The sequence below is a fragment of the Mya arenaria genome, chromosome 9 (genome assembly GCF_026914265.1).
Source record: "Mya arenaria isolate MELC-2E11 chromosome 9, ASM2691426v1".
NCBI lineage: Eukaryota > Metazoa > Mollusca > Bivalvia > Myida > Myidae > Mya > Mya arenaria.
In genome coordinates, this window is record NC_069130.1 from 13,207,750 (window position 1) to 13,229,885 (window position 22,136).

The 22,136-nt window shown below is 35.0% G+C and overlaps 1 protein-coding gene across 1 annotated transcript in view; it reads right to left on the reverse strand.

Moving 5' to 3' along the window:
• Window positions 1–21,790, reverse strand: part of LOC128203089 (solute carrier family 2, facilitated glucose transporter member 3-like) — a 45,398-nt gene extending 23,608 nt beyond the window's left edge. The window contains exons 1-4 of the mRNA XM_052904358.1: window positions 21,668–21,790; window positions 19,919–20,017; window positions 18,531–18,715; window positions 17,816–17,940 (exon numbers count right to left, since the gene is read on the reverse strand). Of these exons, the coding sequence (XP_052760318.1) occupies window positions 17,816–17,940; window positions 18,531–18,715; window positions 19,919–20,017; window positions 21,668–21,790 (532 nt within the window). The remainder of the gene's footprint in view (window positions 1–17,815; window positions 17,941–18,530; window positions 18,716–19,918; window positions 20,018–21,667) is intronic.
• Between the last annotated feature and the right edge of the window lie 346 nt (window positions 21,791–22,136).

Below are 22,136 nucleotides of genomic sequence, written 5' to 3' on the forward strand. Positions count from 1 at the left end.
TATTTTAAAACTACATCAAGAGTCATAACTCTGCAATTACTGGGTTCATCAACAAACCAAACCAAAACCCCTGGTGCACATATTTCTCGTTCTGCTTAACATTAAGCTTTACTATTCAGGCTATTATTTTCATGCAGATATGCGTAACACAAGGTTTCGTGATGGACAGACACAATGATGAACGGACAGGAGTAGATCCATTCTTTCAATGGAGGCATATAAATTAAAGATCTCATCTTGTGTACAAGTTCACAATGGCATCTTGTCAATTCCAAGCAAAAGTAACATCAATTTTTCTTAAACATAGGGAATATCAAGGGTGTTAACTTCAAGACTATAAATCAAAGAGTTATGGTTTTAAACAAGAGCTGTCACACAGAAAAATGAAGGGATGCAATTTTGTAAAAATGGGTCCAAGAGTTATAATTCTTGTTAAACCCACACTATCACATTTAAGCATCTGTCTTAAACAAATAATTATGTATATCAAGGGAGACAATTAGGGAACAATGGGCCACATAATTATTTTTCCTGCAAAGTGCATGAAGTCAAGGGAGGCAATTTGTTAACAATGAGTTATAGCTTTAATACTACACACATGTTAACATTGCCATAATAATAAGAGGGAGCCTTGTAATGTAAACAAACTTATAAAGTATTTCATATCTTCAAAAGTCTTAAAGTTATTTAGAACAAGAGCGTCAACTGTGGCAAAAAACGCCTGTCCTATCTTTAGGACACCAAGTTTGGTGGAAAGTGGTTGTACATAAAGCCGTATTTAGACAGAGGACATTGCATATACAGTTTTTGCCATTTCAAGGGTTATTACTCTGAATGATGCAACATGGCTGTTAACATGATCCAGTTATTCTGTCCAAACAGAATCTGACACAATTTGTAGGTGATTGGATAGAGGCTTCTTATGTCATTAATTGAACAAAACCAGAATTCCAGGTAATTTCTTTAATTAAAGGGCAGTAACTCTCGAGTGGCTTGAGCAATATGGCTGTTTTTCAAACTTGTATGAGATATTAAGCCCATCACTCTGAACAGATTTGGTGATGATTGCACAAATGCTTCTTAAGATATTGATCAGACAACGTACTGATCAGACCAGCCGTCTTAAATTATAGTATACCTAAATTACAACTATCACTGCTAAAGTGAACCAATATAAAATTTTATTGAAGAAAAGTTTCTAGCATCTACTTTGATACTTTTGAAACTTTTGCAAACTAAACAAGAGAGTGGTTTATGCCATCTGCCCATTTCAATTTTTAATCTTTATGAAGCCACTCTTAATCATGTTAATGCTGTTTTGAACTTCTTATTTTAATCTGTGTCTTTATATGACTGAAAATTTAAGTTTGTATATAATATATATATGTTTAAGCTCTTGATGATTCTCTTAGATCTTCATTCAATTTTGAATTAAACAATTGTTTGTGCTTAATTTAAAGATGTGTAAAAAATATGTAAAAAATATTTATAATCCAACCTCTTGTTAAGCTATACAACAGCAAAATCCTTAGATTTTAATAAAATGTTTTAATTCTGATTGCAAAGTTGGTTTCTGCTGTATTATTTTATACATCAACTAACATTGAGTTATACATTAATTAATGTTGGTTTGATCAGTTTTCTTTCTGCTGTCATTGTTATTTTTAACCAAAATTGGATGGTGGATGGGAAGCGATTTACATTTAATGGAATTCAACCCCATATCCCATTCATAGAATTATTCTATGTTGAAAGTTTTATGCCTCAATGAAGCTGAATTTTCTCAAGTTCATCTGCTTTGGAAAACCCCCTTACTTCTGAACCATAATTAAGTATCTGAAGGCATTAGTAGGTTATGTCATTTGACTCATTTATAATTTTATGTTTTTATCTATATTGTGATAAACATGACAAGACAAATAAAACTTCATTATCAATATATTGCATGCCCTTATAATTAAAACAAAAATTCAATCATAAAGTATAATAAAACAAGATTATAATAAAAGACCAGTGATTATGAAGCAATAAAACAATAATGACATCCTTTTCTTATAATCAATACCACATTATTGTAAGTGTCAACTTTTTAAGCACCTGAATTTTTTTAGCCCATCAGCATTTTGTGCAAAGGCAAAAAGTATGTTATCAATCTAGCCATCTTAGAATAGAAAGGATATGCTAATTAGTTATTAATTAATACCTAGGTGGGTCCAATTCAGCATCCACACTTTTAAAAATGGAGGAAGGGACTAGTATGATATTGAAAAGATAAGGTCAATAATTATAGGTGTGAAACTTGGCCCCTGGCTTGATGTCAATGATACGTAGGTACCCTAAATGGCAATTTAGGGGCCAAGGACCAATTGAAATAATGATGATGGGTAAACATTGTGGGATGTTAGTAATTATATGTTTTAGGGTCCTCATATGTAATTAGTGAGGATGCTGGTGTAGAAATCACAGAGCTGAAACTTGGTATAAAGCTTCAGCCTTATCAGTGGTCCTCATCAGATTTTGATCAAACTTGATACCAAACACATCTCTCTAGCAATACTTGCAAATATATTACTAACATTGATCATTTCTGATTATAAAATAAGATTATCTTGCTTATAAATATCTGTCATTGTACAGACAATAATTCACATGTTGTGTCTTATTTTCATGAATAAAAAAGTGCACAAGTGCACAAGGTTGGAATTACAAAACAAATGAATTTGCAGTTGTGTAAATGATAACGAAATTTGTTGGAAATTCACGAAGTTCTTTGAATTTACCAGAGATATACTGAACAACAAGTGGACAAATAAACAGGATAAGCATAAACCAGAAAAAGTTGACATTATAAACACAGGGAAGATACAAGTGGACAGTACACACAGTGACATAATACCAGAGTGACAAATAAACTAGTGACCAAATATACAGGAATTTCCAGACACGAAACACCTTACACAGATGGAGTTAGTCCACAACAGGGAATACACAGGCGCTGGTCAAAGAGGAGGGCCTGACATGGGTAGACTTGGTTACTATGGTAACCAGGCAGGGAGTGACCATCAGGATGAACTGACCGCTGCTGCCAGATTGTACAGACCTGGCAATCAGACGCACTCATCTATGCCTGCTGGATTCACTGAAGGTATGGACTTGTGTTTTTCTTCTATCTTAAAGGTCTATCAGTAAAATTTACAAAAATGATGACAAGTTATTAATGCTCAGTATAATTGTGTGCTGGTGTATTCTCTTTCTTCTTTTTTTATTTTAAATATTATTTTTACATTATTATGACTTCATTTTAATGGAAAATTTTGCATACCAAAATGTTTGCTGCTACATTTTTGTTTTATTTTCTCCCTCTTTATTTAATTTTCTTAAAAAATGCAATGACTTCAAAATCAAATGATGTGTTCTGGATTATCTTCAAACATATATGTATTTAAATCTATTTCAGTATTTTTTGTCTTTTTCTTCTTTTTACACCAAAAATAAACACCAATATCTATTTTATTGATAAAAATATATTATCTAATGAAATATCATGATTACATTAGTGTTTCCCTTTTTCTTAGCATTCATTGTTATTAAATTAATTATAAAATATCAGTGTTCTTCAACATTTTCTACTAATTCATATTCTAAAATCTAAAAACAACATCAATTCTTTTACAATCAGTGTTTTAATTTGTTTAAGAAATAAAATTTTCTTCATTTGATCAATTTTGAGAAATTCCTGTAATATTTTACCTTGTCAAATGAAAATGATGAATTTTGGCATATATTTATTTTCCTGTTTCTGAGAAGAAAAAAACAATTTGTACTTTTCAACATTTATACATGATAATTATAATATTGATATAGAGTTCTCTTTATATTTCATATTGCAATATGTTTTTTATTCATTTATTTAACAGAAGGTAGATCAATTTAATTTCAATTTTGGTTGTACCATTTCATTTTTTTTTATACAATATTCTTATCAAACTTGATCAATGTATTTTCAGGTTGGAGCCTCTATAACCAGTTTGCAAGCCAGTCCAGCAAAGCCATGTTTCAAAGCACATTCACCCCTGCAGGAGCTAACCTTTCTACTGGTGTCCAGCTCCCATACCACTCTCCCCTGACCCCACCTGATGAGGATGACACCACCCTGGGGAGTAGCCATAGTAACCGAAACAGCCTTGATTTTGAAGTTGGTTCCCTTTACAAACAGGAGGCTGCCAAAGTTGACCGCTACTCTGTCTCGCCTGTGATGGGAACCAGACATCCTTCATCAGTGTCGCAGATTACTCCTCCAAACCAGTCTATGAGTTCTGCTATTTCACCGATAATGAGAACCAGTCATAATATGAACTCTTCAATCTCCCCTGTGATGGTAACCACTCAGGCACAAAATGGCTCCTTGTCTGATTCGAACAATTACCTCAAACTTGAGAACAGCTACAATCTACTGGCCAGTGAAATGCGAGACTCTTTAAAATATCAGGAAGAGAAACTTTCTAGGAATTATGAAGCCATGAGATCAAGTTATGACAAATCTGAGATGGATTTTAACACTAATCAAAACAGTGACATGAACAATTACACCAACCAGCTGAATATGTACAGTAAGAATTACTCTCCTGAACCCAGTAAATCACCCGAGGGCTCTGAATGCCAGTTCAACACATCTCCTGACTACGGGCGTGCCAAAGATGAGCTCTCTCTATCTGCCTTTCTGCCCACACACGACTCTCCTGTAATGCCAAAGTTTCCTCCACAGTTTGGCAATGACTTCCCAAGTCTTGGTGAACACAAGTTGTCCGCATCCAAACATGAGGAGGTGAACCCAAAAGGCAACAAAGACACAAGCGATAAACCGAAGACAACCAAGGATGGTCGGGAATGTGTTAACTGTGCGGCTACCTCAACACCCCTATGGCGCAGGGACCAGAATGGACACTTCTTATGTAACGCATGTGGATTGTATGCTAAAATGAATGGAACAAACCGACCTCTGACAAAACCAAAGAAGAAATCAACCACAGGGAAACAGTCTGGTATCACCTGCAGTAACTGTTCTTCAACTTCGACAACTCTCTGGCGACGTAACGCAGCTGGACAGACAGTCTGTAATGCCTGTGGCTTATACTACAAACTTCACAAAACTGACCGCCCTCTGAAGATGAAGAAAGATGGAATTCAGACCAGAAACAGGAAGATGTCAATGAAAGGCAAGAAGAACAAGAAAATGAACCTCACAGTCTCTGATGCTGATATCTTCAAGAACAACCTGATTGCAGGTTTCCATCACCAGAACTACAACCAGACCTATCATCCATCTCTCTCCAACTACATGAGTCCGATGGACCAGGGGTATGCCAACATGCGAGATGCGGCATACATGAACAGCCAGTACATTCCAAATGCCCATGTTACAACGCCATCAGCAAGCTCCCCTATCAACCAAAGTATCTACAATTACACTCTCAACAACTTCAGCTCTTCTCTACAGTCCAGTTTTTCCCCGGTGACCAGTATGGGTGGAGCTGCAATGTCAGGGTATTCAAATGGACTCATGCAAGGAATGACCTTTCCTTCATCAAATATGCTCAGCTCAGGTTTAGCTTAAGGTTAAAAGGAGTAAAAATGTGATAAGATTATAGTTTTGTAAACAATTGAGTGTACAGTCATATGTGATAATCAAATTGTACAAATTCCCAGGCACATAGTTATGCAAATAGAAACTTAAAATGTAAAAATAATTATTATTTAAGTGTATTAGAAGATTATTGTGAAAGGAATGACATTTTGAAATATTTATAATTTACTAATTAATATACAAAGTTTTCTGTTATGACACTGTAATCATGATTTTTCATAAAAACGCTCCCGTATATTATAAATGAAGGATTCTTTAATGAGAATGTAAATTATGAATCAAATTGACATTCATATCACTAACTGATGTGACATGTTCATCTTAGATAAACTTACAATAATGCATGTATTGAACTGAATTAAAAAAATATATTTGTATATAAATGTTATTTGTATATAAATGATACAGCTATTGATTATTATTATAACATTTTGTTGCATGAAATAATAAATGCCAATGATTAAAGTGCATTGATTTATATATTTGTTAAGAGTAGATATTTTTTAAATGTTTACTTAGCAAAAAATACAGTTATCAATCAAGACTTTCTTATTTGCATGACATTTTAGAGGCAAATCTAAGTACCGTATCCCTAGTTCTTTAATGATTATAGATGAAGTGTTTTATGATTCTAAAGGGTTTTATGAAGCTAAGCCATCAGCATATCACATAGACTCTAGAAAAGGAAAATGGCAAAACTACAACTCATAAAAAAAGCAGAGAAAAAATATTCAAACAAGAGCTGTTATAGTATGTGACGAATGCCCCCAAATGTGACATTGACCTACGAACAAGGTCAGTACATGAAAAGTTGATCTTGCCTTTATGTGTCAAATACATATGGCAAGTTATTATAAATTGCCTCTGAACATAAAAAATACCACCCATACTTGACAACCTACACTGTTATGTCCTTATATTCAGAATTCCCTTGTGAATAAACACTTAGTGTATCTTTCACCTTAGAGGTAGGGACATGGGTCTTGCACACGACACGTCGTCTTCGTATGTGGAACACATGTAGCAAGTGATTTTAAAATCTGTCCATACAAGGGAAAGTAACAGCCCGGACACGACAAACTATACTCTATGTCCTTATATGCAGCACTCCATTGTGAATAAACACTAAGTGTGACCTTGACCTTTGAGGCAGGGACACGGGTCTTGCACGCCACACGTCGTCTTGGTATGTGGAACACATGTGGCAAGTTATTTTTAAATCTGTCCATAAAAGGGAAAGTTACAGCCCGGACACGACAACCTATACTCTATGTCCTTATATGCAGCACTCCATTGTGAATAAACACTATGTGTGACCTTGACCTTTGAGGCAGGGACATGGGTCTTGCACGCGAAACGTCGTCTTGGTATGTGGAACACATGTGGCAAGTTATTTTAAGATCTGTCCAAACAAGAGAAAGTAACAGCGCGGACACGACAACCTATACTCTATGTCCTTATATGCAGCACTCCATTGTGAATAAACACTAAGTGTGACCTTGACCTTTGAGGTAGGGACACGGGTCTTAAACACGACACGTCGTCTTGGTATGTGGAACACATGTGGCAAGTTATCTTAAAATCTGTCCATACAAGGGAAAGTTACAGCCTTGACACGACAACCTATACTCTATGTCCTTATATGCAGTACTCCATTATAAATAAACACTAAGTGTGACCTTGACCTTTAAGGTAGGGACACGGGTCTTGCACACGACACGTCGTCTTGGTATGTGGAACACATGTGGCAAGTTATTTTAAAATCTGTCCATACAAGAGAAAGTTACAGCCCGGACACGACAAACTATACTCTATGTCCTTATATGCAGCACTCCATTGTGAATAAACACTAAGTGTGACCTTGACCTTTGAGGTAGGGACACAGGTCTTGCAGGCGACATGTCCTCTTGGTATGTGGAACACATGTGGCAAGTTATTTTAAAATCTGTCCATACAAGGGAAAGTTACAGCCCGGACACGACAACCTATACTCTATGTCCTTATATGCAGCACTCCATTGTAAATAAACACTAAGTGTGACCTTGACCTTTGAGGCAGGGACACGGGTCTTGCACGCCACACGTCGTCTTGGTATGTGGAACACATGTAGCAAGTTATTTTAAAATCTGTCCATACAAGAGAAAGTAACATCCCGGACACGACAACCTATACTCTATGCCCTTATATGCAGCACTCCATTGTGAATAAACACTAAGTGTGACCTTGACCTTTGAGGTAGGGACACGGGTCTTGCACGTGGCACGTTGTCTTGGTATGTGGAACACATTTGGCAAGTTATTTTAAAATCTGTCCATTCAAGGGAAAGTTACAGCCCGGACACGACAAACTATACTCTATGTCCTTATATGCAGCACTCCATTGTAAATAAACACTAAGTGTGACCTTGACCTTTGAGGTAGGGACACGGGTCTTGCACGCGTCACGTCGTCTTGGTATGTGGAACACATGTGGCAAGTTATTTTAAAATCTGTCCATACAAAAGAAAGTTACAGCCCGGACACGACAACCTATACTCTATGTCCTTATATGCAGCACTCCATTGTGAATAAACACTAAATGTGACCTTGACCTTTGAGGTAGGGACACGGGTCTTGCAGGCGACACGTCGTCTTGGTAAGTGGAACACATGTGGCAAGTTATTTTAAGATCTGTCCATACAAGGGAAAGTTACAGCCCGGACACGACAACCTATACTCTATGACCTTATATGCAGCACTCCATTGTGAATAAACACTAAGTGTGACCTTGACCTTTGAGGTAGGAAAACGGGTCTTGCACACGACACGTCGTCTTGGTATGTGGTACACATGTGGCAAGTTATTTTAAAATCTGACCATATAAGAGAAAGTTACAGCCCGGACACAGCAACCTATACTCATGTCCTTATATGCAGCACTCCATTGTGAATAAACACTAAGTGTGACCTTGACCTTTGAGGTAGGGACACGAGTCTTGCACGCCACAGGTCGTCTTGGTATGTGGAACACATGTGGCAAGTTATTTTAAAATCCGTCCATACAAGGGAAAGTTACAGAGCCGGCCGGACGGACGGACAGATGGACAGAAGGTGCGATTTTAATATGCCCACCTTCGGGGGCATAAAAATTCCAAGCTCCTCAAACTGTAACAAAGCATGGAGACTGAAACATCCCGAGAATTAGGATTAACATGGCACTCGAACACAAAACCTCACATAAACACAATGCATGGAGACTAAAACATCCCGAAGAATTACAATATACATGGCACTCGAACACAAAACCTCACATTAACACAATGCATGGAGACTAAAACATCCTGAAGAATTACAATATACATGGCACTCGAACACAAAACCTCACATTAATGTAATGCATGGAGACTAAAACATCCTGAAGAATTACAATATACATGGCACTCGAACACAAAACCTCACATTAACACAATGCATGGAGACTAAAACATCCTGAAGAATTACAATATACATGGCACTCGAACACAAAACCTCACATTAACACAATGCATGGAGACTAAAATATCCCGAAGAATTACAATATACATGGCACTCGAACACAAAAAAACTTATAATCACTGTAAACTTGGTTTCTGATGACTTAATAAATATTTCAGACAAAATGACTATAAAGCCCACTCAATCATGTCAAATACTTAAAACACATCTAAGATGAAGAGAGGACAGGTTCTTTTTTTAAATAAACAACCACATGACCAACTAGTTTCAAACTATTCCAAGATTTCATTGAGGCATTCTGATTAAGTTTCATGAAAATTAGAGCAGATGTATTGCCTCTAGAGTGTTCCCAAGATTTCTGCAAGATATGACCTAATGACCTAGTTTTTGACCCATATGACACACTTTTAAAACGCAGTCGAATTTAACCCAAGAGAACATTCTGACCATGTTTGAACTTAATCAGACCAATCACCACCATAAAATAGTTTCAGACAAGATTTTTGAAAGATTTGACCTAGTGGCCTAATTTCACATGTGACCCAGTTTGAATCCTGTCCAAGAGTTCAACAAGGAAAACATTCTGATCCAGTTTCATGAATATTAGACCATAAATATTGCCTCTAATGTGTTTCAGATTTTTTTTAAAGATTTGACCTAGTGACCTAATTTTTGACCCCATGTGCCCCACTTTTACAAGCGGTCCATATTTCATCAAGGGGTACATCATGACCAAGTCTGAACATAATCCGACCAATCGTTTCCATTCCGGACAAAATAATTCTAAGATTTGACCTTGTGATCTAATTTTCGATCATATTTGACCCAGTTTTAAATTAGTCCAAGATTTCATCAAGGAAAACATTCTGATTAAGTTTTATGAATATTTGACCATGTATAATGCCTCTAGCATGTTCCAAAGATTTTTCTAAGATTTGACCTACTGACCTAGTTTTTGAACCCATGTGACCCACTTTAAGTGGTCTATATTTCATCAAGGGGTACATCAAGACCAATTTTGAACATAACTTGACCAATCATTCCCATGATAAGGTTCTGTACAATATTTAAGATTTGAACTAGTGACCTAAGTTTTGATCATATAGTCACAGTTTTATTTACGACAAAGAGTTCATCAAGGAAAACATTCTGATTAAGTTTAATGGATATATTTGACCATGTATAATGTCTCTAGTATGTTCCAAAGAATTTTCTAACATTTGACCTAGTGACCTGGTTTTTGACCCCAAGTGAGCCACTTTTAAAAAGGGGTCGAGATTAGATCAAGGACCAAGTTTGAACATTTTCTGATCAATGCCTACCAAGATATGGTACTGGACGGACGGAAGGACAGACGGACGACAGACAGACAACGCCAAAACAATATCCCCCTCCTGAAATCTTCGATTCGGCAGGGGATAATAACTCTGTCTTATTAGACCCAACTTGTCAAGTCAGTATTAAAACTAACATAGAAGATACGATTAGTAATAACACAGAATACCATGTTAATCTTTGACCAGCCCAATTGCGTTCATATCCCCGATAATGACATCAACCCCACAATTAATTCCTTATATTTAAACCAATAGTTAATTATTTCATTCAAGAATTGTTAAAAAATACTTCATTTCATTTAGGATAACCTTTTAGTAATCCTTTCTTACCCATTCTGTAAATAGAACGACCCGACTGTAACCAGAAACATTACATATTTTTCAAATGACGTCACAATAAGGCGGGAAAAGATCCACCACTTGAAATCTCTTTTAAACGTAAAATTGAAACCCTTTTGGCAAAAATATGTTTAAAATATAATAACTTAACACTTTCTAAAATGTTGATGTATATTTTATGGGACCTGCTGACACAATACAAACAATAACAAGATCAATAGTTTTCATGTATATTATTATGCGATGAATTGCTATCCGAACATATCCAAAGAGGTTGTGTTCATCAATTGATAACACAATTGCCGGAAGGCAGTTCATTTAAGGTTTTAAAATCTTTGAATATTCACAAAAAAAATAAACTAGAACTCTTACTTTTTGCCGACTTTGCTAAAGCTTTTGACAGTTTAAACCACAGTGTTATCCTTGTATGCATACAATCATTGAAGTCAGGACCGTTTTTAGTTTTAAAATGGGTAGCTCTGATCTACAACAATATATGGAATCTGATAATTAATAATGGACATATATCAGTCATTTGGACTAGAACAAGGTGCTCAGCAGGGTTGCCCACTATCGGCCACATTGTTTATAATTTGCTTACAAACACTATCTAACTATACACTAAACAATGACATAACAGGAATAAAAAATAATGGCAAAATGATAAAGCAAACTTTTGTTGCATATGTTTCAACATTTTTCAATAATTGCAACAAAAGTCCTTTGAAACACTGGTGCAAACCCTTGAATTGTTCTCTAAATGCGCAGGCCTAAACTTGAACACCAATCAATTAATAATTATGTGGATTTCTTTTAAAAATATGAATAAAATAAACCACACAAACAAGTAAATGTTATTATCTTCAACATTTCGGCGTAAGGCCTTCATCAGTGGCTATAAACAAAACATCTATTTTGTTTTCCTACCATTACAATTTTTTTTAAAGAATTTAGAAACATATTAACACAATGGCAACACTGAAAACTGACACTAATGGGAAAAGTAACAGTTATTAAATTGTTTGCTTTATCTAAGCTCTTTTTCCATTTACTGTACTAGCTAATCCAACTAAACAAATGATAGATGATACTTAATGTGGGATGGGAAACCAGATGAAATAAAAAAAATATCCATTACCAAAACTATGAACAAGATGGACTTTAGCTGACAGATAAAGAATCAGTTTTAAATTCAATTAAAGCATTATGGATAAAAAGATACATGGACCCGTCAAATAATGGAGACTGGAATGTGTTCTTTCATAGAACTACTTTTACTAGTATCAGATATTGATTAAACAGTTATAAATTATATTCCACCAGACAGAACTTTCCTAAATGATGTACTCAGGTCTTGGTTAAAAATAAGAACCACATATTAAGAAGTCAAGTCAAAAACAAACGTAAGTAAAACAATAATTAGGGATAATAAAGTGATAGAACAAAATTAAACCAAGCCTCAAAAAGTTACAGATAAGATGAAAGAATCAAGGCAGACAAACCAATTTCTATATTCAATACAACAAAACAAAATATCAACCCTTCATTAGAAACTAAATGGCAACTAACATTACCAAACATAGAAATATCAATTTTAAAAATATTGGTTAGAAAAATATATATAATACAATTATATATTATATGATATTGATATGATTCCCACACTCTTAAATGGAATGTATTGAAATTATGATTTTAAATAACTACACTATTGGAGTGTATAGGAAACCATGATAGTATGTTTGTAAATGGTACTTTTCTCTTTACACAAACATACACTAAAAACAAAAAAAAAGAAAGGGATCGTGTGTGTGCGTGTTTGTGTATTTTGATTTTCAGAATAAAAATGATACAACATAGACATGTTCTGATTTATACTGTGATAGATATTGTTTGTTATTCAGTAATTATTATATCTAAGTTCAAAATATATGAGAGAATAAAGCATATCCCATAGATTCTAAGAATTTTTATTTCTGGTTTTCTGTAGGTTTCTACTGCATTAGTTTGTAGTTTAACTTGAGTTATATGTGGGTTTGATTAATTTTTCTTTCTTTTGTAATTGTTATTTATTTACAAAATCGGAGGGTGGATTGGAAGCAATTGACAAATAATGGAGATCAACAAAATTTCCCATACATAAAATTATTCTGTGTTGAAAGTTTATTGTCTGACATTGTTTTAAAAAAAATGAAGGTGAATTTTCTCAAGCCCATCTGCTTTGGAAAAAGCCCATACTTCTGAACCATAATTAAGTATCTGTAGACACTAATAATCTTTTTCATTTAAATTATTAACAGTTATCTATTTTTTGTAAAACAAGGCAAGACAATAAAATACATCTATAAACCTTCATTATCAATGTATTACAGGCCCTAATAATTCAATCAAAGATTCAAAAATAAAAGATAATAAAACATTATTTTAATAAAAGACTGTGATTATGAAGCAATAAAACAATAATGACATCCTTTTCTTATAATCAATACCACATTATTGTAAGTGTCAACTTTTTAAGCACTTAAATATTATCAGCCCATCAGCATTTGTGCAAAGGCAAAAAGAATGTTTTAAATCTAGCCATCTTGGTATAGAAAGGATATGCTAATTAGACATTAATTAATACCTAGGTGGGTCCAATTAAGGGGGCACACTTTTAAGCAGTGTAGGAAGCAACTAGGATGATACTAAACAGATAAGGCCAATAATTATAGGTGTGAAACTTGGCCCCTGGCTTGATGTCAGTGATAGTAGTGGCCCCCTAAATAGCAATTGGGTAAACATTGTGGGATGTTGGTAATTATATATTTTAGGGTCCTCATATGCAATTATTGAGGAAACTGGTGTAGAAATCACAGAGCTGAAACTTGGTATAAAACTTCAGCCTTATCAGTGGTCCTCATCAGATTTTGATCAAACTTGATACCAAACACATCTCTCTAGCAATACTTGCAAATATATATTACAAACATTGATCATTTCTGATTATAAAATAAGATTATCTTGCTCATGTATATCTGTAAATGAACAGACAATAATTCACATGTTATGTTTGACTGCCATAAGTGGAAAAAAATGCATTTATGCTAGAGTTGCATTTAAAAAGTTTAAAACCAGAGATATACTTAACAACAGGAGGACAAATAAACAGGATTAGCATTCAACAGTAAAAAGAGGACAATACACACAGGGAAGAAGTACCAGAGTGCCAAAATACCGAAAATTTCCAGACAGGAAGCACATTTCACATATGGAGTTAGTCCACAACAGGGAATACACAGGAGCTGGTCAAAGAGAAGGGCCTGACATGGGTAGACTTGGTTACTATGGTAACCAGGCAGGGAATGACCATCAGGATGAACTGACCAGTGCTGCCAGATTGTACAGACCAGGCAATCAGACACATTTATCTATGCCTGCTGGATACACTGAAGGTATGGACTTGTGTTTTAAAAATATATATATTTATCTGTTTGATTAATTTACTCAATAAATAATAGGTTATTGACACTCTGAATATGTTTGCTGTTCATTTCTGGTGTTTTATTTTACCATTTTAAAGGATTGAATTATTTCAAATATATTATTTCAATTGAAAACTTCTGGATACAAAAAGGTTTAGTTATATTTTTCAGTGTTTCTTTTCTTCAATTTTTTGTTACCCTTTTATAATAATAAAGTAATATACTGATTTCAAAACAAATGATAAATTCTGAAAACTTGTTTTTTGTCTGGTTATTCAAAATTTACCATTTAATCTTTGAGAAGAAAATGATTGATTCCAAAATAATCTATGAAAAGGCATGCACTTGAATTTTCTGACTTTATATTGGGTTTTAACCATTTAATTTAAGTATTCTTTTAATAAGAATTTAAATCATGCCTTCAGTGAGAAATTTCTGTAATGTTCCTATCATATGTTAGAAATCAAATAAAAATGCTGTTGTTGGTTTTTGCATATCATTTTTTATGAGTTTATATTCCATTTACTGTAAAAGAAAATCCAACTGCAAAATAACTTGTTATTTTCTATATTGATATTACAACTTTAAAACACCTTATACATGATTTCATATAGGATCATAAATTAAATATAATATCAGAAATAAAAATATAAATTTTGCAATAAAATAAATTCATGTCAATGATATCTATATAGATCTCTCTTTTTATATTTCATTTTGAAATTTGCATTACTAACGATTTAAGAGAAGGTTTTCAAATTTTTGTTTGTACAGTTTTCAATTCTTAATACAATATTTTTATAATGAATTTTCAGGTTGGAGCCTCTATAACCAGTTTGCAAGCCAGTCCAGCAAAGCCATGTTTCAAAGCGCATTCACCCCTGCAGGAGTCAACCCTTCTACTGGTGCCCAGCTTCCATACCACTTCCCCCTGACCCCACCTGATAAGGATGACACCACCCCAGGGAGTGGCCATAGTAACCGAAACAGCCTTGATTTTGAAGTTGGTGACCTTTTCAAACAGGAGGCTACCAAAGTTGACCGATACTCTGTCTCGCCTGTGATGGGAACCAGACATCCTTCATCAGTGTCGCAGATTACTCCTCCAAACCAGTCTATGAGTTCTGCTATTTCACCGATAATGAGAACCAGTCATAATATGAACTCTTCAATCTCCCCTGTGATGGTAACCACTCAGGCACAAAATGGCTCCTTGTCTGATTCGAACAATTACCTCAAACTTGAGAACAGCTACAATCTACTGACCAGTGAAATGCGAGACTCTTTAAAATATCAGGAAGAGAAACTATCGAGGGATTATGATGCTATGAGATCAAGCTATGACAAATCTGAGATGGATTTTAACACTAATCAAAACAGTGACATGAATAATTATGCCAACCAGCTGAATATGTACAGAATGAATCACTCTCCTGAACCCAGTAAATCACCCGAGGGCTCTGAATGCCAGTTCAATTCATCTCCAGACTACGGTCGCGCCAAAGATGAGCTCTGTCTATCTGCCTTTCTGCCAACACACGACTCTCCAGTAATGCCGAAATTCCCACCTCATTTTGGCAATGACTTCTCAAGTCTAACTGATAACAAACAGATGGAAGAAGCAAACCCACAAGCCAGCAAGGATGTGAGCACTATTCCCAAGGCTACCAAGGATGATCGTGAGTGTGTTAATTGTGCTGCTACGTCTACTCCACTGTGGCGCAGGGACCCAAACGGACACTTCTTGTGTAATGCATGTGGATTGTATGCTAAAACAAATGGATCCAACCGCCCTCTGACAAAAGCAAAGAAGAAATCAACCACAGGGAAACAGTCCGGTATCACCTGCAGTAACTGTTCTTCAACTAAGACAACCCTATGGCGACGTAACGCAGCTGGACAGACAGTCTGTAATGCCTGTGGCTTATACTTCAAACTTCATAAAACTGACCGCCCTCTGAAGATGAAGAAAGATGGAATTCAGACCCGTAATAGGAAGATGTCAATGAAAGGCAAGAAGAACAAGAAAATGAACCTCACAGTCTCTGATGCCGATATCTTCAAGAACAACCTGATCCCGAGCTTCCATCACCAGAACTACAACCAGACCTATCATCCATCTCTCTCCAACTACATGAGCCCAATGGAGCAGGGGTATGCTAACATGCGAGATGCAGCATACATGAACAGCCAATACATGCCCAACGCCCATGTTACGACACCATCAGCCAGCTCTCCTATCAATCATAGTCTCTACAATTCCACTCTCAACAACTTCAGCTCTTCTCTACAATCCAGTTTTTCCCCAGTGACCAGTATGGGTGGAGCTGCAATGACATCGTATTCGAATGGACTCATGCAAGGAATGACCTTTCCTTCATCAAATATGCTCCATTCAGCATTAGCTCATAGTTAAAACTAGTGAAAATGTGAATAGAATACAGTATTGTTAATAACTGTACAGTCATATGTGATAATGAAATTATTCTAATTCCATAGCTATGTAAATTGTGACGTAATATATGAACATATTGTTTATCAAAGGATTATCTAATGAGAATGTAACTAATGAATTAAATTTACATTTATATCATTGACTGATTTGAAATGTTCATCTTGTCTTGGATAAACTTACAATAATGCATGTATTAAAATGATTTAGAATCTCTTTTCTATTTGTATTTAAATTATATATTTATTATTTTTGAATATTCTGTTTAATGAAATAATGAATGACAATGATTAAAGTGCATTGTTTCAAATATTTGTTAAGAAAAAATAATTAAATGTTTAACTTGCAATTAAAATTATGTTACCAACCAAGACTTTCTTATTTGCATGGCAATTGAGGGGCATAACTAATAGTTCTTAAGCAGCTAGACAACAGCTCATGACCATTCATTTCAATTTACCCGAAATATTCCAGTTCTCCTAGATTCTAATCTAGATGTAGCGTTTGATCATGATGGAACAGCAGATGTTTTCCCATCAATGTAGTCAGCCCTGAACATCATTTGAACCAATTTACCGAAGTTTATTCAACAAGATTTGTTATTTTTATGTCAAAACTATGCAAACTTCCCGAACAACCAGCGTACACTTCCTAACCTTTACTCGGTACTCAAGGCGTAAAATGCAATTTTAAACATGTAAACCAAGTTTCGTGATGATATTTTAAAAGAATTATATACAATGTTAAAGTTTATGCAAGACAATGGGCCGATTGTTCAGAACTTTGTTGAAGTAAACAACATTGTTAATGACACCGTGCCAACTTTCCATTCTTTACTCCTCTGGAAGATTAATGGATGTGATCTGCAGTATTTCTTACAAGATTTGGGAAAACTGTTTTAGCAGTACATGTTTTTTATTTAAGTAAATTCATATATTTATTTTATGTTTTAAAGTTAACAACAATCATCATATTGTTAACTTTAACCAAGTTCTGAACAATCAGCTTGATGACAATAATTCTGACTATGAAACCAAGGGTATAACAATACTGTAACCGTTTTCTACGATATAGACATATACATTGTTCTTGAGTTAGTCTGATTACCTGCATTAATACCAATCAGTAAGCGGCCAACAATCAGAACCTCATATGCCTTCAGATATTTGGATGAAAATTCCACAGCCACTGCTACTATCATCAAAATATTGTTTAACATCAGTGTCTTCTTTCTGAAATATAGAAATTATTAGCAATTCATAGCTTTCCCATACAAACTGTTTGACAGTTTTATAAAAAAATAAATAAAATAAGCATTAAGAGAATGACTATGGAAAAATTGCATATAAAGAATTCAAAGCGGTTTTATTTGTGATTATGGTATACATTGGATTTAATATCATTTGCACAATCATTCAATCAAACAATCAATCAATCAATCTGTCGTTCAATTAATCAACCAACAATTACAGAGGTAATGGTCCAAATCTGCTTGATGTTGATAGCAACAGAACTATGACACCACAGAAAACAGAGGAGTCGAAAACTAACATGATTTGCATATTTATGGAGTATTTTGGGAAAATTACTAAAAAATATCAGGCAAGAAAATACATTTTTAGATTCCTGTCCAGGTTTTTAAATGAAAATTGGCCCGATTTCCGTTAAGAAAATGTGTGAGGTTTGTTTATAATTATTTTTGCCCCATTTTTCTATTTTCAATCATTTTGTGGCAATTTGTAGTTTAATAATAAAAATAAAAATTGTCAGGGACTTGAATTCAAAGAAATATTTTCAAAGGTCATCAAGCAATCCATTCTACCGGCCCCATCTGTTCGCGAGGTTTCCTGCAGAGAACCCGCCAATCATTCCTCCAATAGCGTACAGCGCCACGGTAATCGACCATAGAAACAGAAGCTTGTTACAGTGGGATGGGTGTTCACCGTCACAGCTCATAATATTCCCTGTACGATTGTAGTAGGTCTCATTGTAAAACTGCTTCAATACCTTTAAAATAATAAGGATTATATCCTGTAATATTACAATTCATCGAATGAGATGTCAATATTTTTACTTACAATACATGCAAAAATATTTATAACTCAAATTCAGGGTCCGATTTTAGACTCGCATACTTGCAAAATGTGAGCGACATTTGCAAATTGCGAATGACTTTTATTCAAGCTCACAAAATTCTGCGAGTGGCTTTTTCTAGACCACCAAATGTTAAAAGAAAAGTAGAATAAACATGAATCTTTCAGGGATGCTCTGAGGCGTGCATAATACAAAGTGAATACAAATGACGTAATCACCTAGCTGAATCACTGGCTAAATTTAGCGCTTTCGCGCCCTATATGAAAACCCCATCAACCTTTGAATATATTTCCGCCCAACCGTCCAAGTGAATAGACTTCGTCGATCAATATAATTCATGGTCCAAAGCATCCAAGCTACATTTACTGTTGCTTTTATTTATTTTAAATTTATTATGATATCGTTTTTAATTCTTATAGACTTAATGAAATCTGTAGCGTGCTGCCAATTGGGTATAACCCGATGGCGAGGGTAAACATACAAAGTGAACAATGTCAAATTTTTTGGACAGCTTTGTCATCAAAAAGCGGACAGCATCTGATGAGTCTTTCCGTACTCCCCAGAGAAAAAGCCATCAACAAGTTCTAGTAGTCGAGTCACTCAAGATTGATACTTTTTAATATTCATAGTATGTCTTAGGTGTAAATTTCTACTTTAATTAGACAATATTATAAGGGAATAAAGCAAATTATAAAACTGCAAGTTTTTCATTCTGCGAGTTGCCTCAAAAAGCACTCGCAAAATTTTGCGAGTGCTCCTCAAAGTTAAATTAAATCCCTGAAATTTAAACTCATATAATTTTTTCATCTTAAACATTCGCTATTACCAATGGTCGAAATTGGCACAATCCAACAGGCCTTTCACTGGTAAAATGCTTTCCGTGCTTGCTCAAGTTATGGGTTTAATACAGCAGGGCTCGTTCAAAAAAAGTAATGCCAAGCAGTAGTATAATTATGAATTCAGGCTTGTTGATCAAGAGACAATTAATGACAAAGTGATATTCATAATAATTATTGAAATTAACAACATTGTTTTATTTTCAGAAAAAAACATTTGAATAAACGAAATGACGCTTTGATAAATACCGGGTACAATAAACCTCAAATACATATGTACCTTCTCTGGAGCATTAACAATACCAGTGTTGTATCCAAACTGAAATGATGACCCCAGTGTGCAAGCTGCCATAGACAAAGCTAGCTTCCATGTGAAGTCCTGAAAAAATATTGAACTCAGAACCATACATGTGATAATTTCTTGGGTCGATTCCGGGACACTGGTCGTAATGTCAACGCACACTAGGGGGGTCCGGGGGCATGCTCCCCCGTAATTTTTTTTAAATGGGGAACGTCTGTGGTGCATTTTATAGCATATCTGGGGCTATTTTAGTCATTTTTAACGTCGGGAAAATGTACCTATTTTGACTGCCAAGACATATTTTTTACTTGACATGGTTGGTTTTTCTCTGCATTTTCTTGAAAAATAAAACCACCAGATCTTTTCCCATGCTTTAAATGAAGTGCTAACCAGGAGGATATGCAGTCTACTTTCGGTTTCATCAAAACAGGAAATAAACAACTATACGGGCACCTGTTTTCCCGCGCTTTTGAGAACATGCATTACAAAATATTTATTTTTTCACCACATTTAAAACGTTTGCAATTTATGACACACAATATTTTCCAGACGATAAAGAAGATTTTCCAGTCGATGAGCTTTTTTCCATTTGGAGATGCATATAATTTTGATAGAGGGACGTGTCAACAATCGGCTGTATAAAGCGATCACGTGACTTACCATGGTCACGTGATTAAAGCACTCTATATAACCACCTGTAAACCCCATATTGTCAGTTTTATTTCGGCATAAAAATACACACGATAGTTCGGAAAAAAGGTAAAAACACTAAAATTCCTTATGGACGCGTAAGTTGTTTTAAGTATAACGACGTATCGACTTTGAAATTTGAAAGGAATATGGGATGTTTTCCGTGTTTTAATTTTGTTTTTTTACTCATTTTGTCACTTTCTTTGAACTTACCTTCATGCTCGTTTGTTGGTAAAATGTGTGAAAAATATCAATTCATCAATTAAAAGCTATCATTCATAAGACTAAACAAATCCATATGAAAACAATGAATTTGTATACAAGAACCCTCCCCCACTAGTTAAGCACAACGATAGGCCGATAGATCATTTATCGGGTGATTGACGATGACCTCGACGACACACGTACCAATTAACGGATTAGTGTCAACATGTCCTGTGTTTTACGACCAGTGTCCCGGACAGGCAAAATAGCTGACTTACATTGGTAAAATTAAGATAATCGATTCCGATTCCGAGATTTTTTTTCGTTTTTTTTTTATGACTTTCCGGGACAAACATGCACCCTCCGTGACTCCGTGACAGAGATACGATTTCCGGGACAATCCCGGACGTCCGGGACGATATCACATGTATGCTCAGAACTATGGCATTTTGTACTTATAACCATCAGTGGTTGTACTTATAACTATCAGGGGTTGAAATTAACAAAAGCCCCCAAGCCCTGCACTGGTAAAATGTCTCCCAGGCTTGCTTAAATTCTGAATTTTATATAGCAAGACTTGTTAAAAAAATTGATGCCAACTTGGACCAATGTAAAATATATAATAATTCAGGCTTGTTCTTCCAAAGGTCAAATTTCAAAGACTGAACTATACTGATACCTTAGCTTCATAGAATATTTGTTATATCTTTGGACTTCAATTTATGGGTATTTATCTTCTGTCGATTTGGTATAATATTGAACGGAGTAGAGGAGATATATGTCCTACCGTAAGGCACAGAGAATATTAAAAACGATAAAAAAACGGTTTTATACCGTTTTCATGTTATGATTTGCAATGAGATCAATTGACTCCACGTTTCTCTTTGGAACATCCTCTGATGTGACACTTTCCCGTTGAACATTTCTTCTCGACTGCAACAGTGGTTCGTCTTCCATTTTGATTGATCACATGACTGTCACGTGCATACGTATTTAGTCAAAACGGCGATCGGTGATTAGGTTAATAGATAGTAAGCAGTGATCTCCCTTAACGGGTGGGATCCCGAAACATGGCATGTAATATAGATCTAATTTATCGATTAAGTTAAACAGAAATTATTAAAACACCGATAAACATATTGCAATCATAATTAATTTAATGAGAAGAGTATGTACGAATAGAAATTATTATTTTCGGGAAGTAACTTGCATTATTTAAATTGTCATACCTGAGGTAGTTTTTTTTATGAAAAATGGCCGGGATCGTCCTATCTTTTTAAAAAAAGGTCTAATTCTTTTTTCA